Raw genomic sequence first — 15776 nt, forward strand, 5'->3', positions numbered from 1 at the left:
ACCACGCTCTACCCGCTCCTACACCCCGTGCTGCTCTCACCCTCAACCAAGGATCTCTCCAGTCATCCAGCAGCTGAGGGCAGTCATCTACAAAGCTGTCTCCCAAACTCAAATCACTGCCTTCTCTTTCTCACTTCTCCCCACCTTTGATACTGAGCTCCCATCCATCCTCCAGTCAGCCAATGCATCTTGTGGTCCTATTAATTCCTTTGCACCACCAACAATGCAGCAATGGGGGACGGTAACAACAAAAGAGAAATCAGAGTGATAGTGGAAAAGAGATCTGGGGGGACTATTAAGGGAAGTCCGAGGGATGACAATCGCAGGATCTACGTAAAAATACAAACATTTTTACCGTGTGGTCGAAAATCTAGCATGTAAAACAACGAATTTTAGGTATTTGTAATGCCCACTTCCTTCCACTTTAGTAAACACCCATACCCAACCTCCGATCATATTTGAGGGGGAAATTGGTTGTTTTCCAAGCAAGGTTTTCTACCTCGTAGTACTGGCATTCAGTATTTTGGAGTGATATCCAATCGCATAGTCAAGTAGGATAATAGTGAGTGAAGTCTGCTGGCTTTGTTTTTGTAGGGCTTCAATAGCTCAAACTCATGGTGCATCCAAGCACTTATAGAGAGAGGTCTGAAGGCCGAAGCCTAGAAGGGAGACAATTCAATGCGGCAGCACATTAGTAAAAAACCAGAATGCACAGGTGAGAAATTAGCTTTATTAGCAGGGCTCACCCTGGGGCTTCCTGCAGCTGCTTGAGTGAAGGTACTGCTGGTGAGATGCACCATGCTCAGTGTGAACGAGGACAAGCCAATCACTGTCAGTCATGGGCTTCAACAGGACTCTCCGGGGCCATTTGTTTAGTCTTATGATTTGCTAAAATGCGGGGCACATATGACCTTTCAGATGATGGCTCTTTGTAAAGCCTCTCTTGCTTCTGGCACGTCTCTAGGTGTGTTTGTGGAGGGTGGGGGTGGTGGGGTCTTTGTGAAATGAGGGACTCCCTATTGGTCTTATCTATGCTAGCTGCTGCTTCTTCTGCCACCGGTGCAAACTCTGTGCTTAACGCAGGGATAGAAGTGTACCACTCTGGCAGGGGACTGAGTAGGAGGGAAAGGAGCTACGTGCAACACATTTTTCAAGGGTGGCAGCCATGCTGGTTGACAGCCAATTGAGTTGAAACAGATTTCAGTTTAGCTGTAACTGACATCAGGTGGTAAAGTGGCGAAGTGTGCTTTAACTACACAAAGAACAGTTCTGGATTGGTAAAAATGCTTGCGAAATGTAGCGGTGCTGTTAACAGTACAAAATTTAAGTAGTGGAACGCCGCTCTGGACCATTCCTGCTCACTTTGACCACTGGCTTAACGTATGTTTTTCAAACTCACCCTCTCCACCTATGAGCATTGCTTTAATTGGAGGGAAAGCGAGTACTGAAATATTGAAACACCCCAACAATGGTTCACAACGTAAGGGAATCTTACCAAACCACAACAAATCCTTATGCTACTAAACGGGTCCACAACTACCACTGCATGTCTTCCTCTTTAAATACTAGGTAGGATTTATGAAATCCTTTCCACAGATAACCATCAATCTTTTTTACATTAGGAATTCTAAAATGGTGCTTTTTTTATCACTAATAATGGTTATTTATTTATTTTTGTGACTTGGTTCATTTTTTGGAATCCTTATACAAATTTTCTATTGAAAAGATCAAAATAAGAAGATAAAAGAACAAGTAGATACAATAAAAAAGTGGAATGAGAAAACAAAATATAAAGAAAAAAGTACATTAATCAGCATCTGTCAATCGATAAACATCCAGCACATGTTGTGTTATTGTGCATTTGTATAGCACCTTTTACCATTGGTATGATTCCAAAGCACTGTGGTTTGAACGCCTTAGGGGACCTTAGTCCAGGTCAGTGGAGAGAGAAATGTAGTAAAGTGCTTGTGTGCACTGGTATGTGTGCAGCCAGGGCGGATTAAGTAGTGTGTGGCTGCATTCTAGTGCAAGACGTGGTGCAGTGGTTGTGTGGATCTGAATGACAAAAGGCCTGGCAAGATTGTTGTTTTGTCCTCCATTGTTTCCCCCTCCTTGTATTGTCGCATCTAGAAACACTTGTGTACAGGTGCATTATCAATGTCATATCATATCATACATCATATTACATCAGTAGTATGACCAGTGGGATTTGGGTAGCTGTATTTTGGCAGCGGTGGAGATTGTGAGAGGGATTGTGTGCAGCTAGGCCGATTTTCGAGGGTTATAGCTGCGCTGTAAAGACTGTTGAAAGTCATCATGGGGTGTACAAGTATGTGTGCAGCTAGGCTGAATTAATCGAGGGGCATAGCTGCATTGTTCATTGTATTGTTTGTTGGTGCAGAGGAAAGGTTTAGCATATTGTTGTGTTAGAGTGTTTGTGTGTATTTGAGGTAGACCTTGTTCCTGACAGGTTTCCAGTGCCTGTACAGGGGATGGTGTCTCACTTAGGGTTCGGCTATTAGGCCACATCCTCCCTGTGCCTTGTTGGGTTTGCAATTGTTTATTGGCGTTGTCTGTTGGATGATGGCAGCTAGATGAAGCCTGAATCATGTTGTTTCCTTTATAGGCACTGCAGAGGCCCTCGGTCAGTAGTTCTGCCATATACATTGTCAGATAGGTGTGATTAGCGAAGATATAAGTGCAAGGAGGTCCTCGGTATGACATTTTGCTCAAGGATTTTCTGATGATTAAGATATGCAAGGTTGGGTATCTCCTGGCCTGTTAGCCTAGTGCATATCTGGATGGAGTAATGATCAAGCACAGCTACTACATTACTACATAAGTGCTATTAGTCCTTGGATTATGAGTCTTATACAGTCGGTCCAGATATGTGGAGGCCAATATCTATTGACCTGATAGCTTAGTGTATACCTGGTGTAGGAAGGCAATGAACCGTTTGTCTTGCGAAGGAACATAAGTGCTGCTTTGATTTCCAGATGGGTAAGATTAGCGAGGATGGGCATCATTGATAGCGTAGTGCATATCTGGAAGGGGCGATGATCAAGGCTAGTCATAGCGTAGGTACTTAAGTGGTATTAGTGCTTGGGTTACAAGTCTAGCATAATCGATCCAGATAAATGGAGAAGGATATCTCTTGGCCTCAGATCCTAGTGTATACCTGTTAGAGGGAGGCAATGCGTCAACTCTGTCATGGGGTAGGTACATAAGTGCTACTACGATTTGGGTTTCACATCTAGGGCACTGGCTCCATATAGTTGGAGGTAGATATCCCCTGGTCTGATAGCCTAATGAGGGCCAGTATTGAATGGTTACCAAGCCATTTCTTGGATGTGGTGGAAAATTGGGCGGTCCCTTGAGTTTTATGGAAAGAGCCAGGCTTTGGGCGCCTTCTGGAAATCCATGTAATCTTGGCTGTGTCTAATACGTGGAGGTAGTGAGTTCCACAAAGTTGTCATCAGGGTTGAGTATGCGGACCCTCTGATCCTAGCCAAATTGGAGTCTGGGACCACTAGGAGGAGGACTGTGCCTGATCTTACAGTGTGAGTTGGGTGGTAAGGCGTGATTGTTTTCGTGTAGGTGTTTTGGTCCTGCTTTGTGCAGGGCTCAGTGATTAATACACAGGGCCTGATCACGACTTGGACGTTAACGCCGGCGGTATTACCGCCAGCGGTAATAGCCCTACCGCCGAACTCCCCGGCGCTAATAGCGCCGGATCACAAGTTCAGCGGTAAAGTAATTCCCCATTCCCCATTGAGCCCATTCGGGAATGCCCCATCCCCCATTGGGCTCAATGGGGAAAATTCGCACTCTTACCGCCGACGGATTTCCCGCCGGTGGTAATAGCGCAAATTTTTGGCGGATTTCCCCCCAGCTAAGACCTGGGGCAAAATCCGCCGAAGTCCTGATTTGGCGGACCCTTAAATCCGGCGGTATTAGCGCTACCGCCGGATTTAAGGGTTACCGCCAAAGTCGTGATCAGGCCCACAGTATTTTGAAGGTGGCTCTACGTCCAATTGGGAGCCAGTATAGGGTGCGGAGAGCAGTGAGATGTGGTCCCTTCGTCCCTATGCGAGTAGCAGTCTGGCAGCTGAGTTTTGCACTCTTTGGAGTTTGTTTAGTTGGTAGGCCCGTGCACCCAGGTAGAGGGAGTTCGCATAATCAAGTCTGGACATGATGATGAACATGATAGCAGCCAGTCTATTGGGGTAGATAAGGTAAGGAAAGATGCGTTTCAGAAGCCTAAGGTGGAAATGAATGGATTTCGATGCATTGTTGAAACGGTGAGACAGAGTTAGGTCTGAGTTCATTGTGCAGCCGAAGTTTTGACAGTGGTGGTGGTCGAGGGGGGGAAGAAGGAGGAGGACCGAGTGAGGGTGGTTAGGGAATAGACCTGTTTTGCCGCATAACATGATTTCCATTTTCCCTAGGTTTAGAAGGAGATGATTATTCTCCATCCGGCGGTCAATGTCATTGAGACATTCAGCTAGGTCAGGGCGAGGGTCGGAGGTCGATTTAGGAATTCTCAAGATGATTTGTGTGTCATCCGCATAGTTACAGCATGTGAGGTTGTGTTAGCGGATGATCCTGGGCAGAGGGGTCAAGTAAAGGTAGAAGAGAAGGGGTGAGAGGCGGGCACCTTGGGGTACTCCAGTGTTCACTGTGCGTGCAGTGGAGTGGAAAGTGGGGAGGAGAGTGATTTGCTTTCTTTTGGTGAGGAATGAGCTGATCCAGGTGCGCACTGAATCTCAAAATTCCTATATCATATGGTTAATGCTGCCTAATGGTCAAGGAGAACAAGTGCTGTGCTTCCTTCTGAGTCTGCAGTGACTTTGAGGTCATCCCAGATATTGATCAGTGTAGTTTCTGTTCTGTGACACGGACAGAACCCTGATTGCGTGGGTTCTAGGAGATTCTTTGATTCCACAAACCCATTGCGTTGTGAGTCTGCAGTGTGGTGGATGAGCTTTAGCAAAGAACTGGGTGATGGAAATGTGCCTGTAATTAATTGGTAGGAGAGGACCGAGGGATGCTTTTTGGGAAGAGGTTTTACACGTGCGGTTTTGAAGGGATCTGGGAAGTTGCTGGAGGTGAGGGAATCCTTAGGAATGTACCTCACCAGTTCTCTTGCACAAGTGGAGGTGAAGATTTCTTTGAGGAGAGAGGCGGGACAAGGGTCGAGGTGGGAGCCGGAGGGTCACTGACAGATAGTAGTTTAACAAGCTCCTCACTCGAGTTGGGGTTGAAAGAGCAGAATTAAAGGTTCTCGGTGTGGGGTGGGGGTTGATTCTTGTAGAGCGAATGTAGGGCGGCCAGACAGGTTGGAGAGTTTGGCATTGAAGGTGGCCCTCCTGTCTAGGGCTGTTTTGGGGAAATGTTCAGAGAGGGAGTTGCAGAGTGTTTGTGAGGAGGCAGTCGGGGCTGCGGTGCAGGGCAGGGTTCAGGAAATGTGTGATGATCCTGTGGAGCTCTTTGCTGACGCTATGGCAGTTCAGGATCCTTTTATTATAATACACTTGTTTGGCCATTCGGATTTCTGATTTGTAATTTCTGTGGTGGTGAACAAATACCGATTTGCTTTGCATGGTCCTGGAAGCTCACCATTTTCTCTCAAGGGAGCGGTTATGGGTTTTTTAGTGTCTTCAGGAGGGGGGTGAACCATTTGGGGGTAGGTCCTTTGCGGGAAGGAGCGGCCTTGCCATACCAAATTACTGCTAAGATCACAGAGACTTGATATCTCAAAATAATTCTTAACCAAACATCAGAAAAAACAATAGCAGTCTCATCATGTATACAGTGCCCAAATTGTTTTAACCTATGCATATTAAGAGTGGGACAAGAAATTACCACGACACAAATAAATAATGATTATTTATATAGTGATGAGATTTCAGTATATGGCACAAGTACTGTATTTGGGTACAGGGCAGCAGTGATCATTGTCTGGATATTCACATCATGTAATAATGAAGCCTATAGGCTGAGGAAAGGGTAATTATCATGGGATAATGACTGCTCCAAGTCATTGGCCATGGTTAAGTCGAGGGTAATAAGGTATTTGAAGTGACAATGAAACCCCCCCGCACCCCTCCCGCCCCAAAGGTCTCCAACAGGTTATTACTACTTTGTGGTAAAAATACAATCGGAAATTAAGCTACTACTGAGTCACAATGTTTGGAATGAGGTCAATAGCAGAGATTAATGACTGCATTTTGAGCATTGTGATTGGTTTGCGAGCGGTTATCAATTACTTCCATGTGCTAATTATGAATAAGTGCTTAATCAGAGCGTAAACCGTGATTTTGTAACAGCCTTTATACAGAATGGACAGCCAACTACACTCACGTGGAATTTCCAATGACCTCTCTAATGGCGTCCACCAAATCCTGGGTTCCCATGGTGTTGAAGTCCAAAACGACGGCCATGCCTTTGGACTTCATGTGGGCCATGTTATCGGGTTGGTCCGCAAACAGTGGGATGCCGATCATGGGAATGCCGTGGTATATCGCCTCATAGATTCCATTGGTGCCTCCGTGCGCAATAAAGGCTTTGGTTTTTGAATGACCTGAATCAGGAAAAGAAAGTTTAAAAAGAAAGTTAGTCCTTTCAAAATGACCACGTTTGTGGCACCGAATGCATGTGTGCTGCCAGACATCAGTTCATTATAATATGTGTTTTATAGGTTTTATATGAATAGCACCACACATGAAAGATGCGCACTGGAGCACACTTACAAAGTAGATTGAACATATAGAACCTGGTTCATGGAATTTTTAGGGTGGCGCAAATTGAATTGGCACCGCTCTAAAAATTCCATGAATCAGGCCCTTGGTGTTACCACAGTGCAAGGCTCGCATCTGTACTCGTGCTGTAGAAACCAATATGTAATAACATGCAGTAATATAGTGTAATGAATGCACACACTATCTCAGTTGTATGGATTTTGATTGGTTTGTGAGACATCCAGATGACCAGGGATGATTCAACCGAATAACAACTGGTCGGCACCAATTGGCCTGGGCAATTTGCAGAATGCACAATTAATAATAATAATAATAATAATAATAATAATAATAATAATAATAATAAAATAACTATTAGCAAAGGAGATGTTCCACTAGGAAGGGATATCTGGCCCTTTTTGGTGCATTATAGCTATTGCCATTTTACTCCTCTTCTTTTTTTCTGCCTCTCCTTTTCCCACTTATTTCCATAACAACTGTTCGTCTATGCTTTCCCCTGCTCTTTCAGCTGCTCAGGTAAAATAGGGTCATAGCTGTAAGATAACCAGCGCCTTTCCCCAGAACTGGTCTCCTTGGGTAATGTGGCTGCACAGCCTGGTGCTTCTTCTCTGGGGGGCATTGGTGGGCAGCAGGCCTCATGACCTAACAAAGACACACTTATAATCTGGCCCAGACAAAGTATTCAGAAACTAAGAACTAGACATTTGAATAAATCCACAGTCAACTAATAAAACCGCTCCTGGAAATTCCAGTGAAGCAGCAACAAGCTCCATTCAATCCGACGTTCCTAGACCGTCCGTGTTATCACTTAAAAGTGTTCCGTTGACAAGCTGCTGCCCACCGCTAATAAACAAAGGATTTCTTTACAGAAATCAAGAGATATAGGTGTGAATGGCAGGACCATGGGACAATGCGTGTCCATTGGCCATCATGGCCTTCACATAACACAGCAATACAGAATATTTAGAAACAGTCCTAGAGATGGACGGGGGAAATGAATATTAACACGACAGCCTAAAGCAATTCCAAAAGTAGGCCTAGGCGGGGTTTGCTCCGCATCTAGAGGCGTTATTCATTGTGAAGGCTGGGCGGCACTTCTAGATTGTAAGAATATTCAGCTGTTTTAGCTGAAAAGTATTGTAAAGGGCTCATTGTGGGTTTGGGGTAGTGCTATCAGGTGGTAAATAGAGATACGTGTCCCCACTCAGTTAGAACTTTATCACGGTATGCAGGGATTTTAGCAAATCAAAAATAACGAATACATTTTTAACGAATAAGAAATAACGAAAAAAAATGTATTTAAAAAAATGTATATATATATATATATATATATATATATATATATATATATATATATATATATATATATATATATATATATATATATATATATATATATATATATATATATATATATATATATATGGGGGTGGACTAAGGGGCTAAATCTGCCCAATTTATTATTAAAAATATATGTGGGGTTGGGATAAGTGGATAAATCTGTCAGGGAGAAGGTTGGCGTGGGATTTTGAACAAGGGAAACCGGGGGCATTGGGAGGGGCCAAAATAAAAACTGTATTTTTTTCATTATTTATGTTCCAATAAAAAGCCATTCTTTATTTTTGTATTTGTTAAAAACACATATATCCCTTTATCACCACTAAAGCGATAAAGTATAGTTTGATATTTCTAAAATAGAGCATGCAGTATTTGTTCTGTGACCTTAAAAAATACATTTCCGTCCCTGCTTGTGGTCTAGAAATACATATAGGACAGAAGAGGTTCACTCGGCTTCTTTCTCGTGGAGAACACATGCACAGATGTGTCCGTAATAACATTTCTGCGCCTGGTGCATTTCCCTACAGATAGGGGGTAAGAATCTCACCGCCTTTGTGGCTTGCCTGCATCTTTTTATTTGAAAATAACAGGGATGCTCTTGTGCATCCCTTCACTTATGGGATAAAACAAGCATTCCTTTCATCCAATTTAGCGCATGTTTTTACTCCCATCTGTGCTTTGTTTGGAAAAACGCCTGCCTTTTCCTAAAATATGAGGTTCCCTACCTAACCAAACTAAATAGGTTGCTTTTCCACTTTTCCTTTTCTTGTTTTTCTCTTCTGTCTTGTTCTCTTATAATCTAATTCCTTTGGTTCTCTCTTTTCTCTTCTGACCTCTTGTTAAACAAACATGTGAGTCTATTTTAGTTCAAATCTGGTCTAGGATGACCAACACTGTTCCAATTACAATTCCCACTGTTCTGTAAGTCTTGTATATAACTGGGATGAGTATAAGTAGCCCAGTAATGATTCTCACTCTTCTTTCAAACTTGTGTCTCACTAGGATGACTATAAGTAGTCCAGTGATAATTCTCACTCTTTTTTCAACCATGTACCTCACTGAGATGACTGAGTATCCTAGTAATGATTCTACCTCTTCTTCCAAACTTGCACCTCATTTGGATGAGGATGAGTAGCCCAGTGATGATTCTCACTCTTCTTCCATACTCGTTTCTCACTGGGATGAGCATGAGTATTCCACTTGTTATTTTCTATGCCTTCCCTGGTTCTCCCACTCTCCCCATTACCTTCATGACCTGGGGGTCATGTCACCGGGCCTGCAGTTCTGATAGGACTTGCTTGTCTTCTTGCCTCCCTCTCCTCTCTTGGCACGCTCTGCAGTGCCGGTAGGTAAGCTGTGTCGATGTCCTGGAGGCACTCCCCCATATCTGCGGTCACGCCACCACTTCTTGTTGGGGTCCTCCATGACCTTGTTCCAGTCCATTGTCCTCTTGCCACCTGGATCTCCTGGAGTGCAACTTGGGCACTTGCACATGCCAGCTTCCTTCCAACATTGGATTGGAAGCAGCACTTCCTTCAGCTCGGCTCCAACAGCTGATTAGAAACTCCCGAGCTTCTCTCTCTCTCTCTCTCTCTCTCTCTCTCTCTCTCTCTTTCTCTCTCTCTCTCTCTCTCTCTCTCTCTCTCTCTCTCTCTCTCTCTCTCTCTCTGTCTCTCTGTCTCTCTCTCTCTCTCTCTCTCCCTCTCTCCCTCTCCCTCTCTCTCTCGTGTGTCTCCTCCTCCCAGGTTTATGACGCTGCGCTGCGACTTCCCCAGCATAGTGGCAAAGCCCTTCTTCTGTGTTTACTTGCCATGACTCTAGTGATTTTCTTTGTCTCGGTACCACATGAGTAGTTTTCGTCAGGTTTTCTTAAAGGTTCAGTATCACAATAACAAATGTCCACTGATTCTTCCTGTTTTCTTCTAGTAGGGTTTATCTGCAGTGGATTGGGCAGGGAGTTCCTCATTGGAATGGGAGTCCTTGTCCTCATGGGGGGAGTCTCTCCTGGTGGGGGCCCGCTTGCCTCTACCCCAAGTGAGGGTATCGCATAGCTGGTTCACCTCCCTAGCCTCACAGTGAAAGGCTCCCCCATGGGGTGAAGTGACTGAATCCCACGATTCATCACACTTACCTGTGGCCAGAAGGACCCCTGTGCAGTTCTACTTCCCCTTGATCTGGACAGAACTGTTGGGTCAGCATCTCTGCAAGCTGCTTTGTTATCCTCTGGATCTTCTGGACTTGCCTGTGTCCTCTGTCCCAGAAGCAGGGTGATGGTATCCTTCCAGAGGCCTGGTGTCTTTCACTGCTGCCAGACCCTTTGTTAGATGTCTGGACTCTCAACCAGGAATCTGGTACCATTCCTCCATTGTAGGGGACCTAATGGTCAAGACCGGTGGGCTGTAAACGTTGCTGTAGTCATCATTGTCCTTTATTCATAGTGAAGCTACTGCAACACATCTTTGCCAGTAACCTTGCGTTCCATGTGGTTCCCTGACTGCATTTAAGGCTTTTTGTTCATTCTTGCATGTCTGGGTCTAATGTTGCTGAGCATGTCCATCCGGCGGACAACCGTAAACCTCTTAGCTGCATACCGTTGGGACACCACTCTGCAGGTTCTTTTCAATATAAAGCACCAACACACTGTTTGGAGCTGTTCATCTTTTTTCGAGTCCCTCGGCTCTTACCTCCTTTTTTGCTGCATTCCTCTGGCTTGGCCTTCTGCTAATGCTGACTCCGCACACCCCACAGACAACTTTGACATCTCGGCTGCTTCTTCAATTGGATCTCTTCCCTGGGTGTCCAGAAGACTGACTTTGAGTATTTATTCCATTGTTCCAGCATTAGGTAGCTTCTTTCCAGGCTGCTGCCCATCTCGGCCGGATCCGCGACTCCACTGACTGCTGACATTAGAGCTCCTCGCTGCAATCTTCAGTCCTGCTTGTTCAGTGACTGGATCACTTCATTGGGGTGTCCTCATCGTCTGGGTCTTCTTTGGGCCCCTTCATTACATGGTGCTCCACGTGCAGTCCTTGTGCCTTTGTCCATAGACTTACATTGAACATTTGATTTGCATAGGGAACTCCTCAACCAATCAGGAGTTACCTTTATTCTAAAAAGGAATAGCTTTTATACTGTGGTTGAGGGTTTGAATTCCTAGAGGGAGCTTTGTGTCCCGCCAAAGGTCTTGTTGAACTTTGCTGAACTCTTGAACACTAGTATGACCATGTGTGGTCACACTTATCAGACATTTTTCTTTGTCTGAAAAGCTATTCACTCGCCCGTAAATTGTATGAATCCTCCTTGCACAAGTTTTCTATACAGATTATATTTTTACAAATACTCTATTTTAACTGTACATTGATAAAAATTCAGAATTTCATATATGTATATTCTATTAGGTTTATATTCAATCCAATCTTTACACTGCTACTTTTTCTTGGAGCTAATTTTATTATACATCAAGATTGCTGACCTTGTGTTTTGTGTAGAAGTGTACGGGCCTCATTATGAGTGAGCCGGTCAGGAAAAAAAGGTACCAGTAACAAGTTATCGGCACCTTTTGCGGACCGTCTGACTCTGTGTTTGCTGGTAGGGGCTCCGAACTACCAGGAGGCCTGACCTGCCAGGAGTTCAGGCCCCTACCGGCATGTTTTTCACGGAAGCACCGGTGCCGGTGCTTCAGGGTTCCCATCCCCATGGAGTCCAATAGGACTACATGGGAATGAGAATTTACTGTACCGCCGCCACTTGTGATATCCAGGTAGCACCGAGATGTGATGCATCGGTAGCGGCAATCCGGGGTGGGTGGCCACCCGCCGGTATCACCGGCAGGTTATCACCAACCTCGTGATGAGGGCCAATGTCTTATTTTGTGAGAGGGTGATCTAGGGATTAATAAAGCATTTCATTGCTGCAGTGCGGCATAACGTGGGATGATACAGTATGATACCTGGGGTGTCGCTACCAACGGGTTGCTCTCTGTTGTGCAGATTAATGCTTTATTAATTTCTGCATCGCCATTTCCCAAAATAAGACACAATCATTGATAAAGCATTTAGTAACCCCAACACGTTTCAACAATCTGAAGCTTATGGAAGGTTTTAACATCATTGGTGCTTAGCAACATTGGCTGTAGGAAATAAATCTAACCGTGTTAAAGACTGAATTGACTATAAACCTAGGGAAAATATACCAGTCCCTGGATTGGTCTGACTCTAAGGATGAATTGCAATAATGTATATACTTACTCTTTCTGGTTCCAATCCAATGATCATCAACAATATTATTAAGGCTCCAAAGTGAAGGATCACGTGAAACGCCTTTTCGTGTTATAAACCACTGTTTTAAAAAATACATATCATATGTGGACCTCCCCATGTGATGTATGTTGTAGATAAATATTTTGTGGATTCCACCACCTCAGCATCTGCCGCCTAGAGGATCACGTTCCCTTCTGGAAGGCCCTCAAGACACGCCTCTTCCTTCCAGCATCCTGGCGCAACCTGACGGGCAGCAAAGGGACCCTCAAACGAAGTACTGTGCAATACAAAGAAAGGACGCCAGCAGAACGCACAGCGGGAAAAAACGAAACTAGAAACTCTGGTACGTATCACACACCATGTCAATGGAAGATAGCCGTAAGCACGGCCACCCACCCGCAAGCATCTGCTATCACACGGTACTTGAAGACGCATCTCATAATACCTCTGCCACTAGAACGCAGCGAAGTCCCACAACAAAAACATGATCTAGCTGGACACATAATCAGTCTCTTGGACTTGCATAGTCTCCCTATAACCTGAAGGCACCAATCCACAAGCCAGCTCAATATGGGTCCATAGCAGGGACTTGGCCACCCCAATCCAACCTTCTGATTGGCTAAAATGCACACACACATTCTATATCCCTCCAACGAATCTCCCGTTCCACAGACTTCGGTCCCCTGAGGGCTTTTACCTACAAGGTTTTGAGACCATATCAATGGGAATAGGCGCTATCTGCCATATTACATTAAAGCATACTTTTAAAAACAATATGCATGATATGTGCTCCCTCTTCTCTATCAACCCCTCTCCCCAACCCCCCTTCAGCTCATGCTCCTCATGTGAGCCAAAATGCTTTGGGTAGGATGGACAAAGGAGTCAGGCTTTATGCAAGGAGCATGAGATGACCCCACAAATGGTAATTTCTTTTAAAACGACCTCCCTTTGGCTACTAGAAGCCAGCGCACCAGATGTGCAAGATAGGGGAATTGCCTTCAGTCTGACTCCCCAGTCACAGGGTATCCAGTGATATCATCGCTGGTAATAACATCACGGGTGACTCGATTGAATTTTGAAAGACACTATCCAACACTTTCACCAAATATTCTAGGACTGGAGTTTGTTTATATAATTTCACCATTCCTAAAATATGGTGGGAGGGGTGTTTAGTGACTTAAAAAGTATATTGAGTCACTCTTGATGTTATTTCCATCAATTATATCACATAAAACCAGTAATAGGCTCCTTGGAAGCTAGTGGAGTCACCCGACTTGTGGAGCGAAATACATTGACTGACTGTAGGGAAGAGAGGGCTCTGCCCAATGCCAGGAGTGCACGACTCCTGCATATGGACTTTTCTTTAAATCTCCCTGGTGGCTAGCTGATGCCAGAAGCCCAGGTACGAGAGTCCAGAATTTCACCTCCCTCGAGTTTGCTCCTCCTACCTAGCCACCTGGTGAAATCTTAGTCCTGTGGTAGGGAGGTACCATCCGTGACAGGCAAATTCCTAATGAAGCATCCTTTGAAAATATGACGTTGAAAACAATTCTTCATCTGGGGACCTCATGTGGGAACTTCATTCTGAACAACCTAAGGAACTGAAATACATTACTCATGTTTCCATAAATCTCTAAAAATCCTTGGTATTGCCATGTCCAAGGAGCCTCAGCTGTTGAGTAGGTGAGCCGTGCCGAAAGGTTAGGTGCATGTTCGAACATACAGATGATCTTGCTCACACACGCGTCTTGGGAGTTGGCACAAGTAGTGTACCTGTACAATAGTGCACTGCTTTCACACCCTGTGTAAAAGGGGTCTTGCGACTGCATACTGCCACTCCACGGGAGCTGAGATTCTTTGGGCAAGATAGGGCTATGGGACACTAATACTAGACTTGGAGCTTTCCCCCAATGTCTATACTACCATATCTTTTTCAAAATATTTTCCCTGGTGGGGAATGCATGGAAGCTCCACTAAAGTTCAAAATCTGGATGGGAAGAGCAAATCCCTCAATTTGGAAACTGGACGAACTGGAAAACGTAACAAAATAAAATAGGAATGAGATGAACTGATGCCTGCATTGGCCTATCTTGACCACGTGGCACAGCCCACCCATCTGTGTGACCTCTGCATGCCTTATCCATCAGTTGCCTAACACACAATATTCTGCTTCATTCACATCAACCAGAACATAGTTGAATTTCTCCAACACTATATAAACCTACTTCATGAAGTGAAGTGTCCTCACTGGGGTCTTGCTCCTCACTTTCCGATTTCAGAACTATTTTGCAAGCATTGCTACTCTCCACAATTCAGTCTGGAAGGACCTGCCACCGGATTGCTGAAATATTGCCTGATTTCTCAGGAAACAAACTTTCGTTTCACTGCATACCACATCACCAGAATCAATCACTTAGAAAACAGCCCCTTCCACACCAATGCAACTTCGTTAGCTCCTTCTGTACACATAAACTGCCTTGAAAATGGCTCACTTGTGTTGGTGAGCAAATCACTATTCAACATATCTGGGTGAAGTGGGTCCATGAGAAATAAGGACACCCTGTGCGTGGAGCCACCCACCTCACCCACGAGTGGGCTTCTTGCACATGCCTTCTCTTGAGATGACTGATGCATCAGGAACCCTTGATCTCTTAACATCATGGCACTCTTTGACTACCATCCATGACATTTTCAAGGCACAGTTGATTAACACTCTTGCATTGTTGTCACCCCTCTTCCCTTTCTGATACAATCCTGAACTATGTGGTGTTGACCTCTTCAACTATCTAGCTGGATACAATGTAAGTGGTCTTATACATCATTTCAATGCTTTTGCGGGACTAGTCTGTGTAAATAGGGTAATTCCTAGAATTTCACGCACAAATGGTGTGCGCGGCTGGCGCACAGTGTGTGCGTGCGCTAAAATCGATTTCCGCACACAACTTATTCATGGTTTTAGCCTCCAAAACCAGCCGTGGCGCAGAGTGGTGCAGCGACCCTGCAGCAGTGCCAGTTACGCCCCCAAGAATGCCCTCGCGCAAGGAAAAGCCATCAAAATCCCCAATCCAGCGCAAAGGGCTGCGCTAACCCTGGACCAGTTTACAGGGCTGCCAAACAGCAAACGGCAAGTGGGGAACATGTATTACTGGGGTTCGCGTGAAGTTTCACACACGAAAGGGCCTGTGCGAGTGGGGTACGTGTATAACTGGGGTTCGCGGGAGGTTTCACACGCGATTGGAGCAGGGTACGTGTATTACGGGGGTTCGCGGGAAGTCTCACACGCGATTGGATCCGGGTACCTGTATTTCGGGGGTGCGCAGGAAGTTTCACACGCGAAAGGGCCTGTGCGAGTGGGGTACGTGTATAACTGGGGTTCGCAGGAAGTTTCACACGCGATAGGCCCTGTGCGAGCGGGGTA

The 15776-nt window shown here is 45.0% G+C and overlaps 1 protein-coding gene across 6 annotated transcripts in view; it reads right to left on the reverse strand.

Moving 5' to 3' along the window:
* The window catches only part of LOC138515788 (UDP-glucuronosyltransferase 2A1-like), a 428107-nt gene that overhangs the window by 5461 nt on the left and 406870 nt on the right, over positions 1-15776 (reverse strand). For all 6 annotated transcript variants that reach the window (XM_069630513.1, XM_069630511.1, XM_069630510.1 and 3 more), the window contains one exon: positions 6364-6583. In XM_069630513.1, coding sequence (XP_069486614.1) covers positions 6364-6583 — 220 coding nt within the window. The remainder of the gene's footprint in view (positions 1-6363; positions 6584-15776) is intronic.

Source organism: Ambystoma mexicanum, chromosome 6q (genome assembly GCF_040938575.1).
Source record: "Ambystoma mexicanum isolate Mex_15411 chromosome 6q, UKY_AmexF1_1, whole genome shotgun sequence".
Taxonomy (NCBI): Eukaryota; Metazoa; Chordata; class Amphibia; order Caudata; family Ambystomatidae; genus Ambystoma; species Ambystoma mexicanum.